The sequence below is a fragment of the Salvelinus namaycush genome, chromosome 8, assembly GCF_016432855.1.
Source record: "Salvelinus namaycush isolate Seneca chromosome 8, SaNama_1.0, whole genome shotgun sequence".
Taxonomy (NCBI): Eukaryota; Metazoa; Chordata; class Actinopteri; order Salmoniformes; family Salmonidae; genus Salvelinus; species Salvelinus namaycush.
The window spans coordinates 9202098-9227122 of NC_052314.1; the positions used below are offsets into that span (position 1 = coordinate 9202098).

Consider the following 25025-nt stretch of genomic DNA (forward strand, 5'->3'; position numbering starts at 1 on the left):
ATACCAGAATGCATCACCACAACATCTATACCAGAATGCATCACCACAGCAGTATGACATCTATACCAGAATGCATCACCACAACATCTATACCAGAATGCATCACCACAGCAGCATGACATCTATACCAGAATGCATCACCACAACATCTATACCAGAATGCATCACCACAGCAGCATGACATCTATACCAGAATGCATCACCACAACATCTATACCAGAATGCATCACCACAGCAGCATGACATCTAAACCAGAATGCATCACCACAGCAGCATGACATCTATACCAGAATGCATCACCACAACAGCATGACATCTATACCAGAATGCATCACCACAACATCTATACCAGAATGCATCACCACAGCAGCATGACATCTATACCAGACTGCATCACCACAGCAGCATGACATCTATACCAGACTGCATCACCACAACATCTATACCAGAATGCATCACCACAGCAGCATGACATCTAAACCAGAATGCACCACCACAACATCTATACCAGAATGCATCACCACAGCAGCATGACATCTATACCAGAATGCATCACCACAGCAGCATGACATCTAAACCAGAATGCATCACCACAGCAGCATGACATCTAAACCAGAATGCATCACCACAGCAGCATGACATCTAAACCAGAATGCATCACCACAGCAGCATGACATCTAAACCAGAATGCATCACCACAGCAGCATGACATCTAAACCAGGCTGCATCACCACAGCAGCATGACATCTAAACCAGGCTGCATCACCACAGCAGCATGACATCTAAACCAGAATGCATCACCACAGCAGCATGACATCTAAACCAGGCTGCATCACCACAGCAGCATGACATCTAAACCAGGCTGCATCACCACAGCAGCATGACATCTAAACCAGGCTGCATCACCACAGCATACAGTTGACTAGTATTTTGGTCAGATTAAAAACAAAAATAAAAAAATGAAGAAGTGAACAACCATGAATTGATACTATTTTCCTTGTCCGCACCAGCAAGACCAGCTCGACAGTGAGGAGTCGCACCAGCAAGACCAGCTCGACAGTGCGGGGTCGCACCAGCAAGACCAGCTCGACAGTGCGGGGTCGCACCAGCAAGACCAGCTCGACAGTGCGGGGTCGCACCAGCAAGACCAGCTCGACAGTGCGGGGAAAAGACACCCAGAACAGTGTGTGCAGACGGCAATATGATACGCAGGACACCAAGCACTGCAAGTGCAACAAATACACAACACTTTTCTGACAGCAACCTCAGACACCACAGCATATTAACATGGAATGACATCGCAGCAATGGCAGAAATAGCCTGGGAAAAATGAGCCTTCTGAGTCTATTTTAATGCTACCAAGTCACATGTTTCAGGGCATAAACTGTTGATACGCTACAGTACATTGAGTTTTCAGTGTGACTCTAGCCAGTCTGGTGGTATACTGTAGCTATATAGGACATATTAAATGACCACATTAAGGTGACAGGCGAGCTGGCATCTGGTACCCATAGAGAGTGCTCTGGTTCATCCAATATCCTATCATCCACACAAATGTTTTCAAATTCATGCTTTTTAGGTGCAGGGAAATAACATCCAACAAGGCAAGCAGCTAGAATCATTCAAACATCCTTTAATATTGGGTTTCTCCAAATGGATAAATAAACAAACAAAGCTTTGTACCAATTCTTCATCATTTGGAGCAGCATACATTTCAACACGTGCAAACGGAGGTTCTACAAATGTTGAACAGCACGTTAAGTGTTGGTTAACATCTCTTTATTGCAAAAAGATAGCAGGAAGGGGGTACATTCATTTAAGATTTTCATGATTTGTTCTTCGCTATAGTGGATAATGAACCTCTGTAAATGTACCAGCATCAGCACTCTTTGACCTGTGACCTCCAAAATGGCCCCAGAAAATACATTAGAGAAAGGTAGTGCACAGGGCTAAGGTAAGTGACAGCAGTGGCAGCCTTTGAAAAGCTGTAGGACTGTTCCAGTGACTGATAGGGTAGGGCAGCGGAGGGGCGAGGGGACCTAGAGTGCACACGGGGGGTTGGCGAGGTCCTCAAACAAAGGCTGCTCTTCGATCCCTCGCGCAAACAGCTTGATCAACTGGCAGTGAACTCTGGCAGGGCAGAAGACAAAGAAAACATTGTCAGGGAAAAAAGCTAAGGCAGGAATTGAATTCAAATGTTGAAGACAGCACAGTGCAGAAAATAAACTTTTAGAAGTGTGCTATATTTCCATGTAGAGGGGTGCATACCCGACTTCAATGGCAGCGTGGGGGAGGATCTCGCCGTCACAGTTCCAGCTGCTATAGGCAGGGCTGCAGCTGCAGGCAGGGTGGTCCCGGCAGATCTGGCTGAAGAGCTGCTTGCCGTTCTCCCTCAGGTCCAGCTCTGAGTCGTTCTGGCAGTGGCGCGGCGTGAAGCGGAAGCGCCGCACACGGTGCACCTCTACAAAGGTCATGTCAAACTGAAGGGGGAGGAACAGAAGTGAGAAAGTGAAATCCCTGATACAGGAAAGTGGCGAGTTAACCATCTCATGCAAACACTGCTATGCTATGGACCCGGGTTGGAGTACCCACAGTAGCCCCATCCAGTGTGGTTACCTGGTCGTCTTTGCTGGTGTGGCGTAGCAGGTGGCGAAGGAAGTTGAATCGGGAGCACTTGCGTACGAGGATGAGGTCGGTGGTGCCGTCAGCGAGGTGGGCGGCGGGTGACAGGCCCTTGGGGCTACGGGGACAGGCACAGCTCATACTGGCCGCGTTGATGGCCAGGAACTTCCCTCTGACTACCCCCCACCCCATTTCATATTCTGGGATAGAGCAGAAACAGAGCAGAAACAGAGGTTGGGGCTTTGTGGTGAAAACATTGAGCAGGTTTCAGTAGAGACCCATGGCGTGTGGAGTCGAGGCCATATGTGCGTTCAGGCAGAGATACTGTACCTACCTCTGTCTGAGACATCTGGAGCTGTCTTGGATTCCTCTGGGGAATCCCCTGAATACAGCTGCCCGTCGTGCTGGCATATGAAGCACCTGGAAAGCAGGAATGGAGTTGGCTAGCCAAGTGAGCAAAATCCTTTGGACCATCTAGACAAACATGTAATACTAAACTACACAACAGGTTGTAAGTGTACAGTACTACATACCCAGCTCTACACCTGGTCTTGTCTCGCGGTGTTCCCAGTGTGTCAGTTGCTGGTAGAAAAGACACAGCCCCTTCATAGTGGTGATGTGTCAGAAACGTCTTAAAACCTGCACAAAACGACATCATGCCATTTCATTAACAATGGCAACAGACTACCACAACAGTACCAATGGTGGTATTTCCTAAAACAGCTAAAGCTACTCCTCTGACCCACCTGAAAAGTCGTACCTGGCTGGTCCCATCCAGCGTTTCCTCTCGCTGTCTGCCAGCACGTCGCCGTAGAAACCGTATCCAAGCAGGGAGACGGAATACCTCAAGAATGTGTTATTGTGATGGACCGAGCACACGTCCATTGGCTGGGAGTCTCCTGTGAAGACACCCCCCCAAGTCTAGTATGAGTGATCCTCCACAGATACTGTGTGTGTGGGGTACAGTGTCCTAAAGAGGTGTGATGACACACAATATGTGCTTTTACTATAAAAACCACACCTGCACACCCATCCACCCACCCTGACCTCCAGCAGTTTCCTCTTATCTCCTAGGTCACGGCTATCACTTGATGGTCAGCTGAGTGTGCCATAGCGATAACATAGAAGTGACAAACGCGAGACATTTCTATTCACAATGAAGCTCCAGCAATGACCTGGAACAGTGATAACGAAGGCTTATGCTACTAGTCTGTGCTGTATAAAAATGTCAGTTACACTATTTTTAAAAGGCAATTTAATTGGAAGTGCTGTTAATATTTCAATGTAGATAACTGCACCCACCCACTATGACGTGTAAAGCTGAGGTCACAGGGTCATTGATGCCGACAGTGGCATAGCAGATGCAGTCCGTTGAACCTGGATACCACACAAAACAAGACAATGATACATTATGTTTCTGACTACAGAGACAAAAGCTAGCAGTGTGTGTGTTTGTAATAATAATAGTTTGGTGGGTGCTTATAACTGTCCTCTCTCATACATGTACAAGTGTGTACTAATATGCATGCGTGTATTGGAAATGTTTTTTATTTTTTGTTGCATATCCCAATACCCTTGGAGAGTGGGATCACGGCCAGGGTGTGTGTGTGTGTGTGTGTGTGTGTGTGTGTGTGTGAGACACACACACACACACCTAATACACGCATGCATATTAGTACACACTTGTACATGTATGAGAGAGGACAGTTATAAGCACCCACCAAACTATCATTATTACAAACACACACACTGCTAGCTTTTGTCTGTGTAGTCAGAAACATAATGTATCATTGTCTTGTTGATGGAAAAATGGAACGCGGAAATCAACACAGATAGTGTAGTGTACATGAAATGGACCTCATGGTTGACATTAGTTTGTAAACATACGCAGTCATGTCATAAACTGAGCTATTGATAGCTTATGATGTGATCATTGCTGTGTAAACATAGTGGTGTGTGTGTTTTTACTTTATTAGGATCCCATTAGCTGTTGCACATGCAGGAGCTACTCTTCCACATAAAACAAAACACATGACAGAGTACAGAATAGCTATAGACAAGAACATTGTTACATTAAATCAAAAATATTAGATATAAATAAGATTCTATATTGTCAAGACACCAAGAGAGGAGAATGCTTGCAGATGGCGTGTATAGAATGTGTACATGCATGTGCTTGTTAATGTCTGCCTGGGGTCTTGACTAACCTGCGGGTATAATGCCGATGCGGAGAGTACAGGGTACCAGCTTCTCCTCCAGGCTGTTCTGGTCCACTCCGTTATCCCTCTGTGTTCGAGAGACCAGGCCGTGAACTATCTCGCTGAACATGCCGTCCCCGCCCACACACACCACTCTGCATAGAGGTCAAAGGTCATGTAACACACAGAGGTCAGAACAACAAAACTGATCTTTTTGTTTGTCGTTTGAGATGAATATACTTGACCCGGGGTGTTTTTAGTTCAACTGTGATTGGTTGAATATGATTTAGTGACGGTTGGGCTGAAAACCAGACTACAAAGAGGTCTTTAAAACATACCTTTGATTACTATAGCGACAATGACATTGAGAACATCTCCATCCTCGACTCACCCATCATATTTCTTTAACTCCGCCTCTGTCTTCAGGTGGTCCCTGGCATGATTGGCATTTTCTGTAACTATGACAACAAATGACCAGGAAAGAGTTAGACGTCTCAGCATGCTTCACGTTTGTCTTTCAAGTGCTTCCTGTAGTTGGGATACACTTGAAATGTCAACTTGAACAGGTTTACAATTGATTCATTTATGCCGCATGATGTTTTCCTAATTTGTTGCATAAATCGATATTTTGGACTTAGGGAGTAATCATTCACTCGCTTGGAGAAATATATCGACTAAGCATTTTCCATAAAGAAGTCTGAGATAGCAGAAGTCCTAAAGTAGCCCTAAAGTAGACATTTTCTCTTCTCTAATTGTTAGACATTGTAACAATTTGTAGCCAAAGGAATAGTTTGATTTTATGTACAAACATTTTCACACCCACCGTAATTTAAAAAAAATAAAACTGTTCAAATACTGTATCAGTATCTTGATATTAACCCGAGCAGCTGTATAGTTAAATACAATTCGTCAGAATGTGTGACTTTGAAATTCCACAGTCACAAATGTCCACAGTCTTTCTTAAGTCTGAGAAGTAAACCGGATGTAAAGGAATCCAGTATTCATCGACAATCATCCTTTCCAATAAGGAACTAGGATGATGGATGGCGGCCGTAAATTATGTCATATTCCTGTGCGGCCTGAGAGAGCTTGTGCCCATTTGCCTACAGTGAACAATTTGACTTGGCCCATAAAGACTCATCCTTTATTAAAGCATGTTTAATGTCTTTGGCAGGAACTCACCAATCACGTCCGTGGAGATGGAGGCACAGGCGAAGAGAGGCGCGACTTTCTGCTCATAAATGCACTTGCCTTGCTGCTTGCCCCCATAAGGGTTGATGTACACCAGCAAATGCTTGGGTCTGTTGGCTGCAAAAAGTCAAGTGACAGATTTTTTGCCAGATCCATTTCTAGGCTGTAGGCTGAGCAATAGTACTGAACAATTAGTGCTCTTTGAGGTCGGTTTGATTATTGAAAAAATAATCACGTTTTTCGATAATGTATTTAATGCTTTAAAAAATGAAATAACTGCCAAAACATTGAAAATATTCCATTGTCTCTGTCAGGTCCACATTGGTAGACATCAATAGAAAAATAGGAAATTACTATGAAATCAAATATCAGTTGTGTATATTATTTTTCATTCCTTAAAGTCATCTCATCTCTGCCCAGGTAGTAGCAGACAGCGAGCCAAAACTAACGTCATCTCTGTGCTCCCCATACTGTACTGTCTAGTCATTCTATTTAGCTAGCCTTCCTAAGTAGCCTATGTTGCAGAGCTGTCTGACAAAATCATTTTACTAGTTCAAAAGTAGATAAGGCATACTTTCAAACTGTTTCTGTCCCTCTCAGCATTGTGTACATTCCTCTCTGTGTGCATCTAACCTAACATAGCAAGCGTAAAAGTGCATCCGTCCAGAGATCTGTATATAATGATGTCTCTGCCCTAACAATGGGAGTCGTTGTCAAAGGCAGGCGACAAGTTGAGGTCCAAAATAAGAACATAGAAACACATTGGGCTTATTTTAGACTGATGTTGGCAACCTCTCTTATCTCTGTCCAAAACTGAAAAAACTGGCACAATTGGATTGTAGTTAATTATCATGTTTCTGAGCTAAACTAGGTTGAATATTTGCTTAATGAAAATGACAACTCCCTTCAGCCCAGAGTCCCACATAGTTTACTTGATTTCTGTCATGAATTATTTAATTTCTCTCTAGAGAAATGGCACTCTGGGCTCACATTAAAAAAATGAACTAGATGGAATTCAAGTAATTGAACAGACGGTCAAAGAGTTGTTTAATGACTGGAAGAAATATGAAATGACGGTTAATCGCTCAGCACTACTGATTAACAGAACAGAATGACGGCCACACTCATTTCTGAGTAAGCCTTGCAACCAGACTTCACAAAGCATATTCATTGTCAGTAATACTCAGCCATACTCAGTGCTGTGAGCTGCTCTCTGATGGTCTGGATCCACTGCTGGCACAGCGCCCCCTCTGAACAGTGGAAGGTGACGTCACTACACCGCCAGCGGTGCTGCCTCGCTCTCTCCACATAAGACACTGTGGAAGGGGGACGCGAAGGGGTGACAGGGTACAGAGGCTTAACAAAACAAATTTACATTGCGGTATTATCTACCATATTGAGCATGGTGAAGTTATTAATTACACTGGATGGTATATCAATACACCCAGTCACTACAAAGATACAGGCGTCCTTCCTAACTCAGTTGATGGAGACGAAGGAAACCGCTCAGGGATTTCAACATGAGGCTAATGGTGACTTTAAAACAGTTGCAGAGTTTAATGGCTGTGATAGGAGAAAACTGAGGATGAATCAACAACATTGTAGTTACTCCACAATACTAACCTAATTAACAGAGTGAAAAGGAAGCCTGTACAGAATACAAATATTCCAAAACATATTTGCAACAAGACACTAAAGTAACACTGCAAACAAAGTGGCAAAGCAATTCACTTTTTGTCCTGAATACAAAAGTGTTATGTTCGGGACAAATCCAATACATTACTGAGTATCACTCTTCATATTTTCAAGCATAGTGGTGGCTGCATCATGTTATGGGTATGCTTGTATCGTTAAGGACTGGAGTTTTGCGCAGTCTACTTTCCACCAGACACTGGGTGATTAATTCACCTTTCAGCAGGACAATACCCTAAAACACAATGCCAAATGTATAATGGCGTTGCTTACCAAGAAGACAGTGAATGTTTGAGTGGCCGAGTTACAGTTCTGACATAAAGTTACTTGAAAATCTATGGCAAGACCTGAAAATGGTTCTCCAGCAATGTTCAACAACCAAATTTGACAGAGCTTGAAGAATTTTTTGAAATAAATAGTATTTACTGAGGGGTGTGAATACTTTTGCAAATGATATCTATGCATTTCATTTTTCATAAATTTGCAACAATTTCTAAAACATGTTTTAATTTTGTCATTATGGGGTATTGTGTGTAGATGGGTGAGCATTTTTATTTTAATCTATTTTGAATTCAGGCTGTATAAACAAAATGTGGAATAAGTCAAGGGGTATGAATACTTTCTGAAAGCAGTGTATATGGTAGATACATGGGGTTTGGACTATCGTTTTTCAGAAGCAATTCTCTATTGAATGGACATATTTGTATAAACCTTTTATGGGTAATCACACTACATATTGAATCCATTATCTGTAGATTGCTCTAGATGACCAACAATTTGTACCTGTGAATGCATATGGATAGGCCTCAGTCAGTTTCTGGGGCATTTTCTGCCACCTGCCATCTTTCGTCCCGCCGTCCACATCGAGCTCCCGGACTGCTAGGATCTCAGACACGGACACGCTGTGGCTGGTACCTGTTAAACACACCAAATCAATCTGTCACAATGTGGCAGGAACTAGAGATTTACCCTTTAGAAATTAAATGTATTGGAAAAGGGGAAAGCACACACAAAACGAGAGAGACTATGTGCCAGGATCTCAAGCCCTTTTTTACCTACCCAACCAAACTTGGCTGGCTGTATCAATTACAGCTTGGATAGCTTCATGCTAATAAAGTTAATGTGATGAGATGGGAGCTCTAATGGGCTATTAACAGTTTGATTTCAGCATTAGGGTGGAGCTAGTGTTGGACAGAGAAGGCAAGGAGGGGGAGAACCATTAGTGTTGTATAGCTGTTGACCGCTCCTGCCATAGAAAGCACTACTGATGGATAATAGAAGGGGATCATTTGGAGAAAGATTAGATCAATCACTATGGACCAAACAATACCATATTGTTAGGGCAACTCCTACATTAATGGTGCCTGTTATTACCACCCTTTTCCTGAAGTCATTATCATGAGCCGAGTCTGCATTCATTTGTTTTTGTGCCTACAGCAGTTCTATAACAGCTCTATAGGAAATCAGGGAAACATTAATGACCTCGTGAGACTTCTGTGTTGATCATTCATTAATGATAGAAAGAGTGGGAGGTCCCGGTGCACAACTGAGCAAGAGGACAAGTACATTAGTGTCTAGTTTGAGAAACAGACGGCTCACAAGTCCTCAACTGGCAGCTAGGGCTGGGCGATAAATCAATATCAATAATTAGAGGTAATTACTTCCCTCAATAACTATATAAAAATGTTTAGATTCATTTTTAATAATGTCGATATAGAATAATTAGGTACAGCAGTCCATTTCACCTCTGTGACGCAGCAGGAATGTGCAGAGAAGTGACAATATGCACGTGGAGAGGTATACGCCCACTAAAAACCACTTAGCACCTCGAGTGATGGAGTAGCCACTATTAACCACGCAAAATGAGTGATGTAGGAGAAAACAGCGGCTGTGATAGCCGTTGAGAAGGAGCAGCTTCCAACGAAGAAATGATTGATAAAAAGGGTTCAACTGTTTCAGTAATTTGGTGGTTTGGCTTTTTGAAGTCCGACAAAGAGCAGAGCAATGTTCGGGGGATATTGTGCCGTAGACAGGTGGCTACGAAGTCTGGTAATACCACAAACCTTTTTCAACATCTGAAGCAAAATCACTCATGGAACATGCAGGAAGTCTGAGTGTGCACCACGGTATTGATAAACGCCCCTCGAGCACCAGCCAATCTAGGGATGTTTGCCCGAAGCAGTCAACACTGACAGCGTTTATGCCCTACAAACAAACATAGAAAAGACATCACAAATGCTATTATGCATTGCATTGCTCAGGACATGCTACCAATTAGCACAGTCGAAAAGGAAGGTTTCAAGAGGCTTATCCATTTAATTGACCACAGGTACGTGCGCCCTGGCCGAAAACATGGAACAATTTTCCTTCGAGTATAATTTTATGTGTAGCTCACATAATAAAAAAAAGTAAACTTTATTTAACTAGGCAAGTCAGTTAAGAACAACTTCTTATTTACAATGACGGTCTATCGGGGAACAGTGGGTTAACTGCCTTGTTCAGGGGTAGAACGACAGATTTTTACCTTGTCAGCTCGGGGATTCGATCTAACAATCTTTCGGTTACTGGCCCAATACTCTAACCACGGATTGTTCAGGGATTCTTGAGTTTGAAGCAGATATGCACCTTTTAAACATTATTTGATTTATATCGTGATAATTATCGTTATCGAATGAAAAAAATAGAAATATCGTGCTAATTTATTTGCCATATCGCCCAGCCCTACTGGCAGCTTCATTAAATAGTACCCGCAAAACACCAGTCTCAACATCAACAGTGAAGCTGCCAGTTGAGGACTTGTGAGGTGTCTGCTTATCAAACAGGACACTAATGTACTTGTCCTCTTGATCAGTTGTGCACCGGGGCCTCCCACTCTTTCTATTCTGGTTAGAGCCAGTTTGCGCTGCTCTGTGAAGGGAGTAGTACACAGCGTTGTACGAGATCTTCAGTTTCTTCCCAATTTCTCACATGGAATAGCCTTCATTTCTCAGAACAAGAATAGACTGACGAGTTTCAGAAGAAAGTCCTTTGTTTCTGGCAATTTTGAGCCTGTAATCGAACCCACAAATGCTGATGCTCCAGTTACTCAACTAGTCTAAAGGCCAGTTTTATTGTTTCTGTAAAATCAGTACAACAGTTTTCAGCAATGCTAACAATTGCAAAAGGGTTTTCTAATGATCAATTAGCCTTTTAAAATGATAAACTTGGATTAGCTAACAACACGCCATTGGAACACAGGAGTGATGGTTGCTGATAATGGGTCTCTGTACGCCTATTTAGATATTCCATTAAAAAAAAATCTGCCGTTTACAGCTACAATAGTCATTTACAACATTAACAATGTCTACACTGTATTTCTGATCAGTTTGTTGTTATTTTAAAAATGGACCAAAAATGTGCTTTTCTTTCAAAAACAAGGACCGAAGTGACCGAAAAACTTTTGAACGGTAGTGTATGTTTTATTTCTGTCCACTACCTGTCTGCATACCCCAACCCATCAAGCCAACCTCGAATGCAGTTTGTGTCGACTGAGAAGTCAACTTTTCAAGTACCCGTCCATGACCTATGACATGTTAATAACATGTCAGTACTGTGAGATTTATCAAAGACTATATGACCAAGTTCACCATTGCTGGAGGTGACAACAACCCCATTGGCTAAGGAGTGTAAATAAAGGCCACTATAGAGGAGAGGTATGGCGGGAGTGACCTGGGAGGAGAGGTATGGCGGGAGTGACCTGGGAGGAGAGGTATGGCGGGAGTGACCTGGGAGGAGAGGTATGGCGGGAGTGACCTGGGAGGAGAGGTATGGCGGGAGTGACCTGGGAGGAGAGGTATGGCGGGAGTGACCTGGGAGGAGAGGTATGGCGGGAGTGACCTGGGAGGAGAGGTATGGCGGGAGTGACCTGGGAGGAGAGGTATGGCGGGAGTGACCTGGGAGGAGAGGTATGGCGGGAGTGACCTGGGAGGAGAGGTATGGCGGGAGTGACCTGGGAGGAGAGGTATGGCGGGAGTGACCTGGGAGGAGAGGTATGGCGGGAGTGACCTGGGAGGAGAGGTATGGCGGGAGTGACTTGGGAGGAGAGGTATGGCGGGAGTGACTTGGGAGGAGAGGTATGGCGGGAGTGACTTGGGAGGAGAGGTATGGCGGGAGTGACTTGGGAGGAGAGGTATGGCGGGAGTGACTTGGGAGGAGAGGTATGGCGGGAGTGACTTGGGAGGAGAGGTATGGCGGGAGTGACTTGGGAGGAGAGGTATGGCGGGAGTGACTTGGGAGGAGAGGTATGGCGGGAGTGACTTGGGAGGAGAGGTATGGCGGGAGTGACTTGGGAGGAGAGGTATGGCGGGAGTGACTTGGGAGGAGAGGTATGGCGGGAGTGACTTGGGAGGAGAGGTATGGCGGGAGTGACTTGGGAGGAGAGGTATGGCGGGAGTGACTTGGGAGGAGAGGTATGGCGGGAGTGACTTGGGAGGAGAGGTATGGCGGGAGTGACTTGGGAGGAGAGGTATGGCGGGAGTGACTTGGGAGGAGAGGTATGGCGGGAGTGACTTGGGAGGAGAGGTATGGCGGGAGTGACTTGGGAGGAGAGGTATGGCGGGAGTGACTTGGGAGGAGAGGTATGGCGGGAGTGACTTGGGAGGAGAGGTATGGCGGGAGTGACTTGGGAGGAGAGGTATGGCGGGAGTGACTTGGGAGGAGAGGTATGGCGGGAGTGACTTGGGAGGAGAGGTATGGCGGGAGTGACTTGGGAGGAGAGGTATGGCGGGAGTGACTTGGGAGGAGAGGTATGGCGGGAGTGACTTGGGAGGAGAGGTATGGCGGGAGTGACTTGGGAGGAGAGGTATGGCGGGAGTGACTTGGGAGGAGAGGTATGGCGGGAGTGACTTGGGAGGAGAGGTATGGCGGGAGTGACTTGGGAGGAGAGGTATGGCGGGAGTGACTTGGGAGGAGAGGTATGGCGGGAGTGACTTGGGAGGAGAGGTATGGCGGGAGTGACTTGGGAGGAGAGGTATGGCGGGAGTGACTTGGGAGGAGAGGTATGGCGGGAGTGACTTGGGAGGAGAGGTATGGCGGGAGTGACTTGGGAGGAGAGGTATGGCGGGAGTGACTTGGGAGGAGAGGTATGGCGGGAGTGACTTGGGAGGAGAGGTATGGCGGGAGTGACTTGGGAGGAGAGGTATGGCGGGAGTGACTTGGGAGGAGAGGTATGGCGGGAGTGACTTGGGAGGAGAGGTATGGCGGGAGTGACTTGGGAGGAGAGGTATGGCGGGAGTGACTTGGGAGGAGAGGTATGGCGGGAGTGACTTGGGAGGAGAGGTATGGCGGGAGTGACTTGGGAGGAGAGGTATGGCGGGAGTGACTTGGGAGGAGAGGTATGGCGGGAGTGACTTGGGAGGAGAGGTATGGCGGGAGTGACTTGGGAGGAGAGGTATGGCGGGAGTGACTTGGGAGGAGAGGTATGGCGGGAGTGACTTGGGAGGAGAGGTATGGCGGGAGTGACTTGGGAGGAGAGGTATGGCGGGAGTGACTTGGGAGGAGAGGTATGGCGGGAGTGACTTGGGAGGAGAGGTATGGCGGGAGTGACTTGGGAGGAGAGGTATGGCGGGAGTGACTTGGGAGGAGAGGTATGGCGGGAGTGACTTGGGAGGAGAGGTATGGCGGGAGTGACTTGGGAGGAGAGGTATGGCGGGAGTGACTTGGGAGGAGAGGTATGGCGGGAGTGACTTGGGAGGAGAGGTATGGCGGGAGTGACTTGGGAGGAGAGGTATGGCGGGAGTGACTTGGGAGGAGAGGTATGGCGGGAGTGACTTGGGAGGAGAGGTATGGCGGGAGTGACTTGGGAGGAGAGGTATGGCGGGAGTGACTTGGGAGGAGAGGTATGGCGGGAGTGACTTGGGAGGAGAGGTATGGCGGGAGTGACTTGGGAGGAGAGGTATGGCGGGAGTGACTTGGGAGGAGAGGTATGGCGGGAGTGACTTGGGAGGAGAGGTATGGCGGGAGTGACTTGGGAGGAGAGGTATGGCGGGAGTGACTTGGGAGGAGAGGTATGGCGGGAGTGACTTGGGAGGAGAGGTATGGCGGGAGTGACTTGGGAGGAGAGGTATGGCGGGAGTGACTTGGGAGGAGAGGTATGGCGGGAGTGACTTGGGAGGAGAGGTATGGCGGGAGTGACTTGGGAGGAGAGGTATGGCGGGAGTGACTTGGGAGGAGAGGTATGGCGGGAGTGACTTGGGAGGAGAGGTATGGCGGGAGTGACTTGGGAGGAGAGGTATGGCGGGAGTGACTTGGGAGGAGAGGTATGGCGGGAGTGACTTGGGAGGAGAGGTATGGCGGGAGTGACTTGGGAGGAGAGGTATGGCGGGAGTGACTTGGGAGGAGAGGTATGGCGGGAGTGACTTGGGAGGAGAGGTATGGCGGGAGTGACTTGGGAGGAGAGGTATGGCGGGAGTGACTTGGGAGGAGAGGTATGGCGGGAGTGACTTGGGAGGAGAGGTATGGCGGGAGTGACTTGGGAGGAGAGGTATGGCGGGAGTGACTTGGGAGGAGAGGTATGGCGGGAGTGACTTGGGAGGAGAGGTATGGCGGGAGTGACTTGGGAGGAGAGGTATGGCGGGAGTGACTTGGGAGGAGAGGTATGGCGGGAGTGACTTGGGAGGAGAGGTATGGCGGGAGTGACTTGGGAGGAGAGGTATGGCGGGAGTGACTTGGGAGGAGAGGTATGGCGGGAGTGACTTGGGAGGAGAGGTATGGCGGGAGTGACTTGGAGGAGAGGTATGGCGGGAGTGACTTGGGAGGAGAGGTATGGCGGGAGTGACTTGGGAGGAGAGGTATGGCGGGAGTGACTTGGGAGGAGAGGTATGGCGGGAGTGACTTGGGAGGAGAGGTATGGCGGGAGTGACTTGGGAGGAGAGGTATGGCGGGAGTGACTTGGGAGGAGAGGTATGGCGGGAGTGACTTGGGAGGAGAGGTATGGCGGGAGTGACTTGGGAGGAGAGGTATGGCGGGAGTGACTTGGGAGGAGAGGTATGGCGGGAGTGACTTGGGAGGAGAGGTATGGCGGGAGTGACTTGGGAGGAGAGGTATGGCGGGAGTGACTTGGGAGGAGAGGTATGGCGGGAGTGACTTGGGAGGAGAGGTATGGCGGGAGTGACTTGGGAGGAGAGGTATGGCGGGAGTGACTTGGGAGGAGAGGTATGGCGGGAGTGACTTGGGAGGAGAGGTATGGCGGGAGTGACTTGGGAGGAGAGGTATGGCGGGAGTGACTTGGGAGGAGAGGTATGGCGGGAGTGACTTGGGAGGAGAGGTATGGCGGGAGTGACTTGGGAGGAGAGGTATGGCGGGAGTGACTTGGGAGGAGAGGTATGGCGGGAGTGACTTGGGAGGAGAGGTATGGCGGGAGTGACTTGGGAGGAGAGGTATGGCGGGAGTGACTTGGGAGGAGAGGTATGGCGGGAGTGACTTGGGAGGAGAGGTATGGCGGGAGTGACTTGGGAGGAGAGGTATGGCGGGAGTGACTTGGGAGGAGAGGTATGGCGGGAGTGACTTGGGAGGAGAGGTATGGCGGGAGTGACTTGGGAGGAGAGGTATGGCGGGAGTGACTTGGGAGGAGAGGTATGGCGGGAGTGACTTGGGAGGAGAGGTATGGCGGGAGTGACTTGGGAGGAGAGGTATGGCGGGAGTGACTTGGGAGGAGAGGTATGGCGGGAGTGACTTGGGAGGAGAGGTATGGCGGGAGTGACTTGGGAGGAGAGGTATGGCGGGAGTGACTTGGGAGGAGAGGTATGGCGGGAGTGACTTGGGAGGAGAGGTATGGCGGGAGTGACTTGGGAGGAGAGGTATGGCGGGAGTGACTTGGGAGGAGAGGTATGGCGGGAGTGACTTGGGAGGAGAGGTATGGCGGGAGTGACTTGGGAGGAGAGGTATGGCGGGAGTGACTTGGGAGGAGAGGTATGGCGGGAGTGACTTGGGAGGAGAGGTATGGCGGGAGTGACTTGGGAGGAGAGGTATGGCGGGAGTGACTTGGGAGGAGAGGTATGGCGGGAGTGACTTGGGAGGAGAGGTATGGCGGGAGTGACTTGGGAGGAGAGGTATGGCGGGAGTGACTTGGGAGGAGAGGTATGGCGGGAGTGACTTGGGAGGAGAGGTATGGCGGGAGTGACTTGGGAGGAGAGGTATGGCGGGAGTGACTTGGGAGGAGAGGTATGGCGGGAGTGACTTGGGAGGAGAGGTATGGCGGGAGTGACTTGGGAGGAGAGGTATGGCGGGAGTGACTTGGGAGGAGAGGTATGGCGGGAGTGACTTGGGAGGAGAGGTATGGCGGGAGTGACTTGGGAGGAGAGGTATGGCGGGAGTGACTTGGGAGGAGAGGTATGGCGGGAGTGACTTGGGAGGAGAGGTATGGCGGGAGTGACTTGGGAGGAGAGGTATGGCGGGAGTGACTTGGGAGGAGAGGTATGGCGGGAGTGACTTGGGAGGAGAGGTATGGCGGGAGTGACTTGGCTCAACAAGCTGATGTAGAGGTCTTCATGGATCCACCTGTACACGAATACCTGAGAGGGTCCAGATCCAGAATTCTAACTAATGTCACGGGTCTGATCTGATTTTAATGGGTCCTACTATTGGGTATGTGCAATTTTACCTGACATGTCCGGAAGGACCCATACGAGACTGCTACAGGGGAGAGAAGAGGAGAGGCGAGGGAGCAGGTGCTTGTATAATTGATGCTGCTGCTCTTGCTTTTCATGAGTGATGTGTGTAGCTTGTTGTTGGCCAATCATAAGTCATGAAAACACCAACAGGCTACAGTCATAGAGCCTCAGTGTGCGGCAAAAGTTGAGATATCTAATCAATGAAAGATGGAATTCAAAGTTAAAAAGCAAGGATAGGCTACAACGACCAAGAGCCAACAGGTAGGCTGTTACTTAATATTCTGAATGGAGATGTTGTTTGTAACTGTGTAGGACGAGAAAGTGCATGCAGCCTCAATTAGCCTAGCTAGCTAGCTTATCCCGGTTTGATGCAGTCAAGACAAGTACTACGTAATCCTATTGGATGATAAATAACCTAGATCTGGCCGCTATTAGTCTACTATAGCGCAAGTTGGCTTAATTGGTTGCTGCGTCTCCCTCCCTGCACCCTGAGTCACTCACTCACTTTAGCCTACACACAGCACGGCACCTGCTAGAGCGTCACCACTTTCTACCTCGCGCTATCAGCTCTGGTTACTTAAAAATGTACTTTTCTGCTGCTTCCCTCACTCGGATCGAGTCTGGAGCCGACCAGGCCTATATGCAATGGGTCGAGTGGTTCTCGGGTCCGTTTGGAACAGGTATCTATATAAAAAAATATATATTCATGCATATCGGGTCTGTATGATAAACTTTTTGGACCCGTGAAGGCCTCTACTGTGAGGCACCATCCCTGTCCCTAAAAACAGTGAGGTGCGAGGGGTCGGCAGGAATTGCAAATTTCAAAATTGGGTAGTAAATCAAATTTCCTCATCATGTCAGTCATTGCATACCTTAGAGAGCTATTTATAACTAGACCATGAGAGCTAAAAAAAAAAATTTGCTGGGTTTTTTTAGCCCAAAGATTTTAGACATTAGATATGGACATTAGATATGCCAAACTGTGTAGAATTGCAACAAAATTTCCTTCAAACTGCAAAATGTTCTCTGCCCCCCATGGCAAAATGTGTTAGAATTGCAGGAAATAAGCATAAACCTGCAAAATTCTCTCCACCAACGAGGGGGTGTGAACAGTGTGTGTCATAAACAGTGCTTGTGCCCATAAAAATAGACGTCGGGGGCGCGGGATGTTCCCCAATGCTGGAAGGGGACCTGAGTGAAAATGTTTGGGAACCCCTGCCTTAAAACGCCACCACGAGGACACGGACTATGGGACAACATGCAGGGAGGGAGAGGGTGTTTTGGAGAGGTGTTTTAGTGTGAGGAAGAATCAAAACACAGATGAGTGATTGAGAAACATCAGGAAAAGGCCAGAAGTCATCGTCATACAACATCCACGGACGATTTGCGTGAAAACTAGAGTTATGTGCACAGATGTCAAGTTTGGATTCTGGTCTGGGTGAAAAGGTAGTTTAGTTAAGACACAGACAATCAGGCAGAAGCTAAAGTGCACGTCTCCAGTCACTTTGATATGTATGGCTTTTTCTTAGGAGCAGCAAACCAATCTGGCTAATGATTGCCTCAAAGAGAGAGACTAATCTGATGGTGTCAGTAATGTCTCAGAGGACCTAACTGAGAAACACGGCACAGAGGCAAGGCCAATGGTAGCAACATGCTATGGTCACCAGAGAGCAATTCAAGAAAGGGGCAGCCTGGGATTGGTACAGCACATCAAACTTTTGACTTGACTTCTAAAGTAATGATATATAGCCATTGATTCTTGAAGAATATAACTTCTTGCGACTACAGGGGGTGCTGTTCCGAATTAGCATTTTGTCGTCTCCAAATTAAACTGCCTAGTACTCAATTCTTGCTCGTACAATATGCATATTATTAATTCTATTGGATAGAAAACACTTTCTAGTTTCATACAACGTTGAAATTATGTCTGTGGGTGACCCAGAACTCTTTCTACAGCGAAATCCATGACAGACAGTGAAAGGTCTGAGAGCGAAGCTCTGGTTTCAGATCAGTTTTTAAGGTCTCTGTCTATCCTATGGAACGACACGAACTGCACCCGCCTTCCCCTGGATGTCAGTAACCAATGAGAAGTGGAATGGGCCTTCTAGGTAGCTCTCAGAGGTTATAAAAGACCAAGGAGTGAGAGTAGCCCCCCTTTCGACGCTCGCCCTTACGCAGGAAGGGACCTCCGGATGCCATTTTCACAGGCTCGGTTATCAACTTGAAATGTATCCGTCTGTAATTTAATTCGATATAGGACTTAGAAACATCATAAGGTAGTTAATTTAAACCGTTTTATAGCAATTTATATCCGTTTAGTGCGATTTTGATGCATTTCTATGTGAAGCACCGGGCACATTTCGGGGTCCCGGTCGAACGTTAGCGGGCATTTAGACGGACAAAGGACATCTTTCGACCAAAAGAAGATTAAACCCAAGAAAGAATACATTGCCCAAGAATCTGATGGAAAATCACCTCATAGTAAGTAATATTTAATATGATAAATCGTTGTTCTGTCGAAATATTTTAAACGCATATTTCGCCATTTTGTTTTCTATCCCTTCGCTTGGCGAACCCTGTATTGCACAGTAAGGATAATTTTAGAAATGTAAATCAGCGATTGCATTAAGAACTAATTTGTCTTTCGATTCCTGTCAACCCTGTATTTTTTAGTCAAGTATATGATTAGCTATTGATTAAACTAGATCACTCTGAAAGATGGCGACCGACTTTTCCATGCTGGTTTTGCTACCATCTTCATTGTATAACCACGGTTTTTTATGGCTAAATATGCACATTTTCGAACAAACAATATATGTATGTTGTAATATGATGTTACAGGAGTGTCAACGGAAGAATTCTGAGAAGGTTAGTGAAAAAATTTATATATTTTGGCGATGATTACGTTATCGCTCTCTTTGGCTTGAATCGATGCTCTGGTAATGTTTGCACATGTGGTATGCTAACTTATCGATTTATTGTGTTTTCGCTGTAAAACGCTTAGAAAATCTGAAATATTGTCTGAAATCACAAGATCTGTGTCTTTCCATTGCTATGCTTTGTCTATTTTTATGAAATGTTTTATGATGAGTAAATTGGTCATACACGTTGCTCTCTCTAGTAATTCTAGTCCAGTTGTGACTGTGGGTGCAATTGTAAACTGTGATTTCTACCTGAAATATGCACATTTGTCTAACAAAACCTATCCTATACCATAAATATGTTATCAGACTGTCATCTGAGGAGGTTTTTTCTTGGTTAGTGGCTATCAATATCTTAGTTTAGCCGAATTGGTGATAGCTACTGGTGGAGAGAGAAAATGGTGGACAAAGGAAAAATGGTGTATTTTGCTAACGTGGTTAGCTAATAGATTTACATATTGTGTCTTCCCTGTATAACATTTTAAAAAACAGAAATGATGGGGTTATTCACAAGATCTGTATCTTTCATCTGGTGTCTTGGACTTGTGATTTAATGATATTTAGATGCTACTATTTAATTGTGACGCTATGCTAGCTATGCTAATCAGTGTGGGGGGGGTGGGGGGTGATCCCGGATCCGGGATTGATACTCGTGAAAGGATAACTCAAATGCCTCATGAGGTTAGTTCACCCAAACCTAAAATATAAGCTTGTTTAACTTCATTGTTTGTAAACAATGTAATTCTAAACTAACATTGTATAGCTTAAAAAAATATAATTGGGTCATTCCTTGCTCCAAAAACTGTCTATAAATTTGAGAGTGGTTGCATTTATCCAGCTGCAGTGTTTCCCATATATGCATTTAGCAGCGGCATAATGGCACAGCTAAATAGTGGCAACCACCAATTATAATAATTATTTTAAATAATCATCATCATCATCACCACACACACACACTACCAGTCAAAAGTTTGGACACATCTACTCCTTCCAGGGTTTCTTTATTTTTAAATTGTAGAATAATAGTGAAGACATGGAAACTATGAAAACACATATGGAATCATGTGGTAACCAAAAAAAGTGTTAAACAAATCAAAACATATGTTATATTTGAGATTCTTCAAAGTACCCACCCGTTGCCTCTTTCATGCCATCCCTAGGAGGGGTGCGTCACTTGAGTGGGTTGAGTCATTGACGTGGTCTTCCTGTCTGGGTTGGCGCCCCCCCTTGGGTTGTGCCGTGGCGGAGATCTTTGTGGGCTATACTCGGCCTTGTCTCAAGATGGTAAGTTGGTGGTTGAAGATATCCCTCTAGTGGTGTGGGGGCTGTGCTTTGGCAAAGTGGGTGGGGTTATATCCTTCCTGTTTGGCCCTGACCGGGGGTATCATCGGATGGGGCCACAGTGTCTCCTGACCCCTCCTGTCTCAGCCTCCAGTATTTATGCTGCAGTAGTTTGTGTCAGGGGGCTAGGGTCAGTTTGTTTTATCTGGAGTACTTCTCCTGTCTAGGACCATGCCTCAGGACTACCTGGCATGATGACTCCTTGCTGTCCCCAGTCCACCTGGCTGTGCTGCTGCTCCAGTTTCAACTGTTCTGCCAGTGGCTATGGAACCCTGACCTGTTCACCGGACGTGCTACCTGTCCCAGACCTGCTGTTTTCAACTCTCTAGAGAGCAGGAGCGGTAGAGATACTCTTAATGATCGGCTATGAAAAGCCAACTGACATTTACTCCTGAGGTGCTGACTTGCTGCACCCTCGACAACTACTGTGATTATTATTATTTGACCATGCTGGTCAGTTATGAACATCTTGGCCATGTTCTATTATAATCTCCACCCGGCACAGCCAGAAGAGGACTGGCCACCCCTCATAGCCTGGATCCTCTCTAGGTTTCTTCCTAGGTTTTGGCCTTTCTAGGGAGTTTTTCCTAGCCACCGTGCTTCTACACCTGCATTGCTTGCTGTTTGGGGTTTTAGGCTAGGTTTCTGTACAGCACTTTGAGATATTAGCTGATGTAAGAATGGCTATATAAATACATTTGATTTGATGACAGCTTTGCACACTCTTGGCATTCTCTCAACCAGCTTCATAAGGTAGTCACCTGGAATTTGTGGAATTTATTTCCTTCTTAATGCGTTTGAGCCAATCAGTTGTGTTGTGACAAAGTAGGGGTGGTATACAGAAGATAGCCCTATTTGGTAAAAGATAAAGTCCATATTATGGCAAGAACAGCTCAAACAAGCTAAAGTAATGCATTTCTTAAAATCAATACACAGAAGTATATATTTTTAAACCTGCATATTTAGCTAAAAGAAATCCAGGTTAGCAGGCAATATTAACCAGGTGAAATTGTGTCACTTCTCTTGCGTTCATTGCACGCAGAGTCAGGGTATATGCAACAGTTTGGGCCACCTGGCTCATTGCGAACTAATTTGCCAGAATTTTACGTAATTATGACATAACATTGAAGGTTGTGCAATGTAAAAGGAATATTTAGACTTATGGATGTCACCCGTTAGATAAAATACGGAACAGTTCCGTATTCCACTGAAAAAATAAATGTTTTGTTTTTGAGATGATAGTTTCCGGATTCTACCATATTAATGACCTAAGGCTCGTATTTCTGTGTGTTATTATGTTATAACTAAGTCTATGATTTGATAGAGCAGTCTGAGCGATGGTAGGCACCAGCAGGCTCGTAAGCATTCATTCAAACAGCACTTTCATGCGCTGTTTATGACTTCAAGCCTATCAACTCCCGAGATTAGGCTGGTGTAACCGATGTGAAATGGCAAGCTAGTTAGCGGGGTGCGCGCTAATAGCGTTTCAAATGTCACTCGCTCTGAGACTTGGAGTAGTTGTTCCCCTTGCTCTGCATGGGTAACGCTGCTTCGAGGGTGGCTGTTGTCGATGTGTTCCTGGTTCGAGCCCAGGTAGTTGCGAGGAGAGGGATGGAAGCTATACAGTTACACTGGCAATACTAAAGTGCCTATAAGAACATCCAATAGTCAAAGGTATATGAAATACAAATCGTAGAGAGAAATAGTCCTATAATTCCTGTAATAACTACAACCTAAAACTTCTTACCTGGGAATATTGAAGACTCATGTTAAAAGGAACCACCAGCTTTCATATGTTCTCATGTTCTGAGCAAGGAACTTAAACGTTAGCTTTTTTACATGGCACATATTGCACTTTTACTTTCTTCTCCAACACTTTGTTTTTACATTATTTAAACCAAATTGAACATGTTTCATTATTTATTTGAGGCTAAATTGATTTTATTGATGTATTATTTTAAGTTAAAATAAGTGTTCATTCAGTATTGTTGTAATTGTTATTATTAGAAATAAAATAAAAATATATTAAAAAATAAATAATAATAATAAAAAATAAAATAAAAAATAAAGCCAGACTATGGTTTGCAACTGCACATGGGGACAAAAATTGTACTTTTTGGAGAAATGTCCTCTGGTCTGATGAAACAAACAGAACTGTTTGAACGTAATAACCATAGTTATGGTTGGAGGACAAAGGGGGAGGCTTGCAAGCCGAAGAACACCATCCCAAACGTGAAACACAGGGGTGGCAGCGTCATGTTGTGGGGGTGCTTTGCTGCAGGAGGGACTGGTGCACTTTACAAAATAGATGGCATCATGAGGAAGGACAATTATGTGGATATATTGAAGCAACATCTCAAGACATCAGTCAGGAAGTTAAAGCTTGATCACAAATGGGCCGTCCAAATGGACAATGACCCCAAGCATACTTCCAAAGTTGTGGCAAAATGGCTTAAGGACAACAAAGTGAAGGTATTGGAGTGGCCATCAAAGCCTTGACCTCAAACCTATACTTCTGACCCACTGGGAATATGATGAAAGAAATAAAAGCTGAAATAAATTATTCTGTCTACTATTATTCTGACATTTCACATTCTTAAAATAAAGTGGTGATCCTAACTGACCTAAGATATGGAATTTTTACGAGGATTAAATGTCATGAATTGTGAAAAACGGAGTTAAAATGTATTTGGCTAAGGTATGTAAACTTCTGACTTCAACTGTATATAAAACTCAGCAAAAAAAAAGAAACATACCCTTTTCAGGACCCTGTCTTTCAAAGATAATTCGTAAAAATCAAAATAACTCCACTGATCTTCATTGTAAAGGGTTAAACACTGTTTCCCATGCTTGTTCAATGAACCATAAACATTTTTATGAACATGCACCTGTGGAACGGTCGTTAAGACACTAACAGCTTACAGACGGTAGGCAATTAAGATCACAGTTATGAAAACTTAGGACACTAGAGGCCTTAACTGACTCTGAATAACACCAAAAGAAAGATGCCCAGGGTCCCTGCTCATCTGTGTGAACGTGCCTTAGGCATGCTGCAAGGAGGCATGAGGACTACAGATGTGGCCAGGGCAACAAATTGCAATGTCCGTACTGTGAGACACCTAAGACAGCGCTACAGGGAGACAGTACGGACAGCTGATCGTCCTCGCAGTGGCAGCCCAGGTGTAACAGCTGGATCGATACATACGAAGATCACACCTGCGGGACAGGTACAGGATGGCAACAACAACTGCCCGAGTTACACCAGGAACGCACAATCCCTCCATCAGTTCTCAGACTGTCCGCAAAAGTCTGACAGAGGCTGGACTGAGGGCTTGTAGGCCTGTTTTAAGGCAGGTCCTTACCAGACATCACTGGCAACAACGTCGCCTATGGGCACAAACCCACCGTCGCTGGACCAGACAGGACTGGCAAAAAGTGCTCTTCACTGACGAGTCGCGGTTTTGTCTCACCAGGGGTGATGGTCGGATTTGCGTTTAACGTCGAAAGAATGAGTGTTACACCGAGGCCTGTACTCTGGAGCGGGATCGATTTGGAGGTGGAGGGTCCGTCATGGTCTGGGGCGGTGTGTCACAGCATCATCGGACTGAGCTTGTTGTCATTGCAGGCAATCTCAACGCTGTGCGTTACAGGGAAGACATCCTCCTCCCTCATGGGGTACCCTTCTTGCAGGCTCATCCTGACATGACCCTCCAGCATGACAATGCCACCAGCCATACTGCTCGTTCTGTGCATGATTTCCTGCAAGACAGGAATGTCAGTGTTCTGCCATGGCCAGCGAAGAGCCCGGATCTCAATCCCATTGAGAAAGTCTGGGACCTGTTGGATCGGAGGATGAGTGCTTGGACCATTCCCCCCCAGAAATGTCCAGGAACTTGTAGGTGCCTTGGTGGAAGAGTGGGGTAACATCTCACAGCAAGAACTGGCAAATATGGTGCAGTCCATGAGGAGGAGATGCACTGCTGTACTTAATGCAACTGGTGGCCACACCAGATACTGACTGTTACTTTTGACCCCCCCTTTGTTCAGGGACACATTATTCCATTTCTGTTAGTCAAATGTCTGTGGAACTTGTTCAGTTTGTCTCAGTTGTTGAATCTTGTTATGTTCATACCAATATTTGCACATTAAGTTTGCTGAAAATAAACATAGTTGACAGCAAGAGGACATTTCTTATTTTGCTGAGTATATATATGAGACGCATAATCAACTTCAGTTGATATATCACCCAGCCCTAATCTCCTCACCCTTCACAATGTCCCAAGAGGTGCCATCCCCTTTACAAACCAGGTCAAACCAATTCGGTTAGAGAACCTTGTGTTCACAAAAGTTCCCCCATTTTCACATAAACGTGAAACATGCAGCTGCTACAGCAGAGAATGTGCTTACTTGCA

General features: G+C 46.0%; 1 protein-coding gene across 3 annotated transcripts in view; it reads right to left on the bottom strand.

The window, feature by feature from the left end:
• Positions 1–1613: 1613 nt before the first annotated feature.
• The window catches only part of LOC120052373 (ceramide kinase-like), a 29904-nt gene continuing 6492 nt past the window's right edge, over positions 1614–25025 (bottom strand). The window contains exons 2-14 of one of the 3 annotated variants that reach the window (XM_038999236.1): positions 9767–9908; positions 8487–8618; positions 7205–7327; positions 6003–6128; positions 5212–5278; positions 4830–4975; positions 3925–3999; positions 3369–3521; positions 3156–3261; positions 2957–3042; positions 2617–2822; positions 2269–2480; positions 1614–2130 (exon numbers count right to left, since the gene is read on the bottom strand). In XM_038999236.1, coding sequence (XP_038855164.1) covers positions 2040–2130; positions 2269–2480; positions 2617–2822; positions 2957–3042; positions 3156–3261; positions 3369–3521; positions 3925–3999; positions 4830–4975; positions 5212–5278; positions 6003–6128; positions 7205–7327; positions 8487–8618; positions 9767–9797 — 1554 coding nt within the window. In that variant the 5' untranslated portion in view covers positions 9798–9908 and the 3' untranslated portion in view covers positions 1614–2039. The remainder of the gene's footprint in view (positions 2131–2268; positions 2481–2616; positions 2823–2956; positions 3043–3155; positions 3262–3368; positions 3522–3924; positions 4000–4829; positions 4976–5211; positions 5279–6002; positions 6129–7204; positions 7328–8486; positions 8619–9766; positions 9909–25025) is intronic. The other 2 variants (XM_038999233.1, XM_038999234.1) reach the window with 2 other exon arrangements.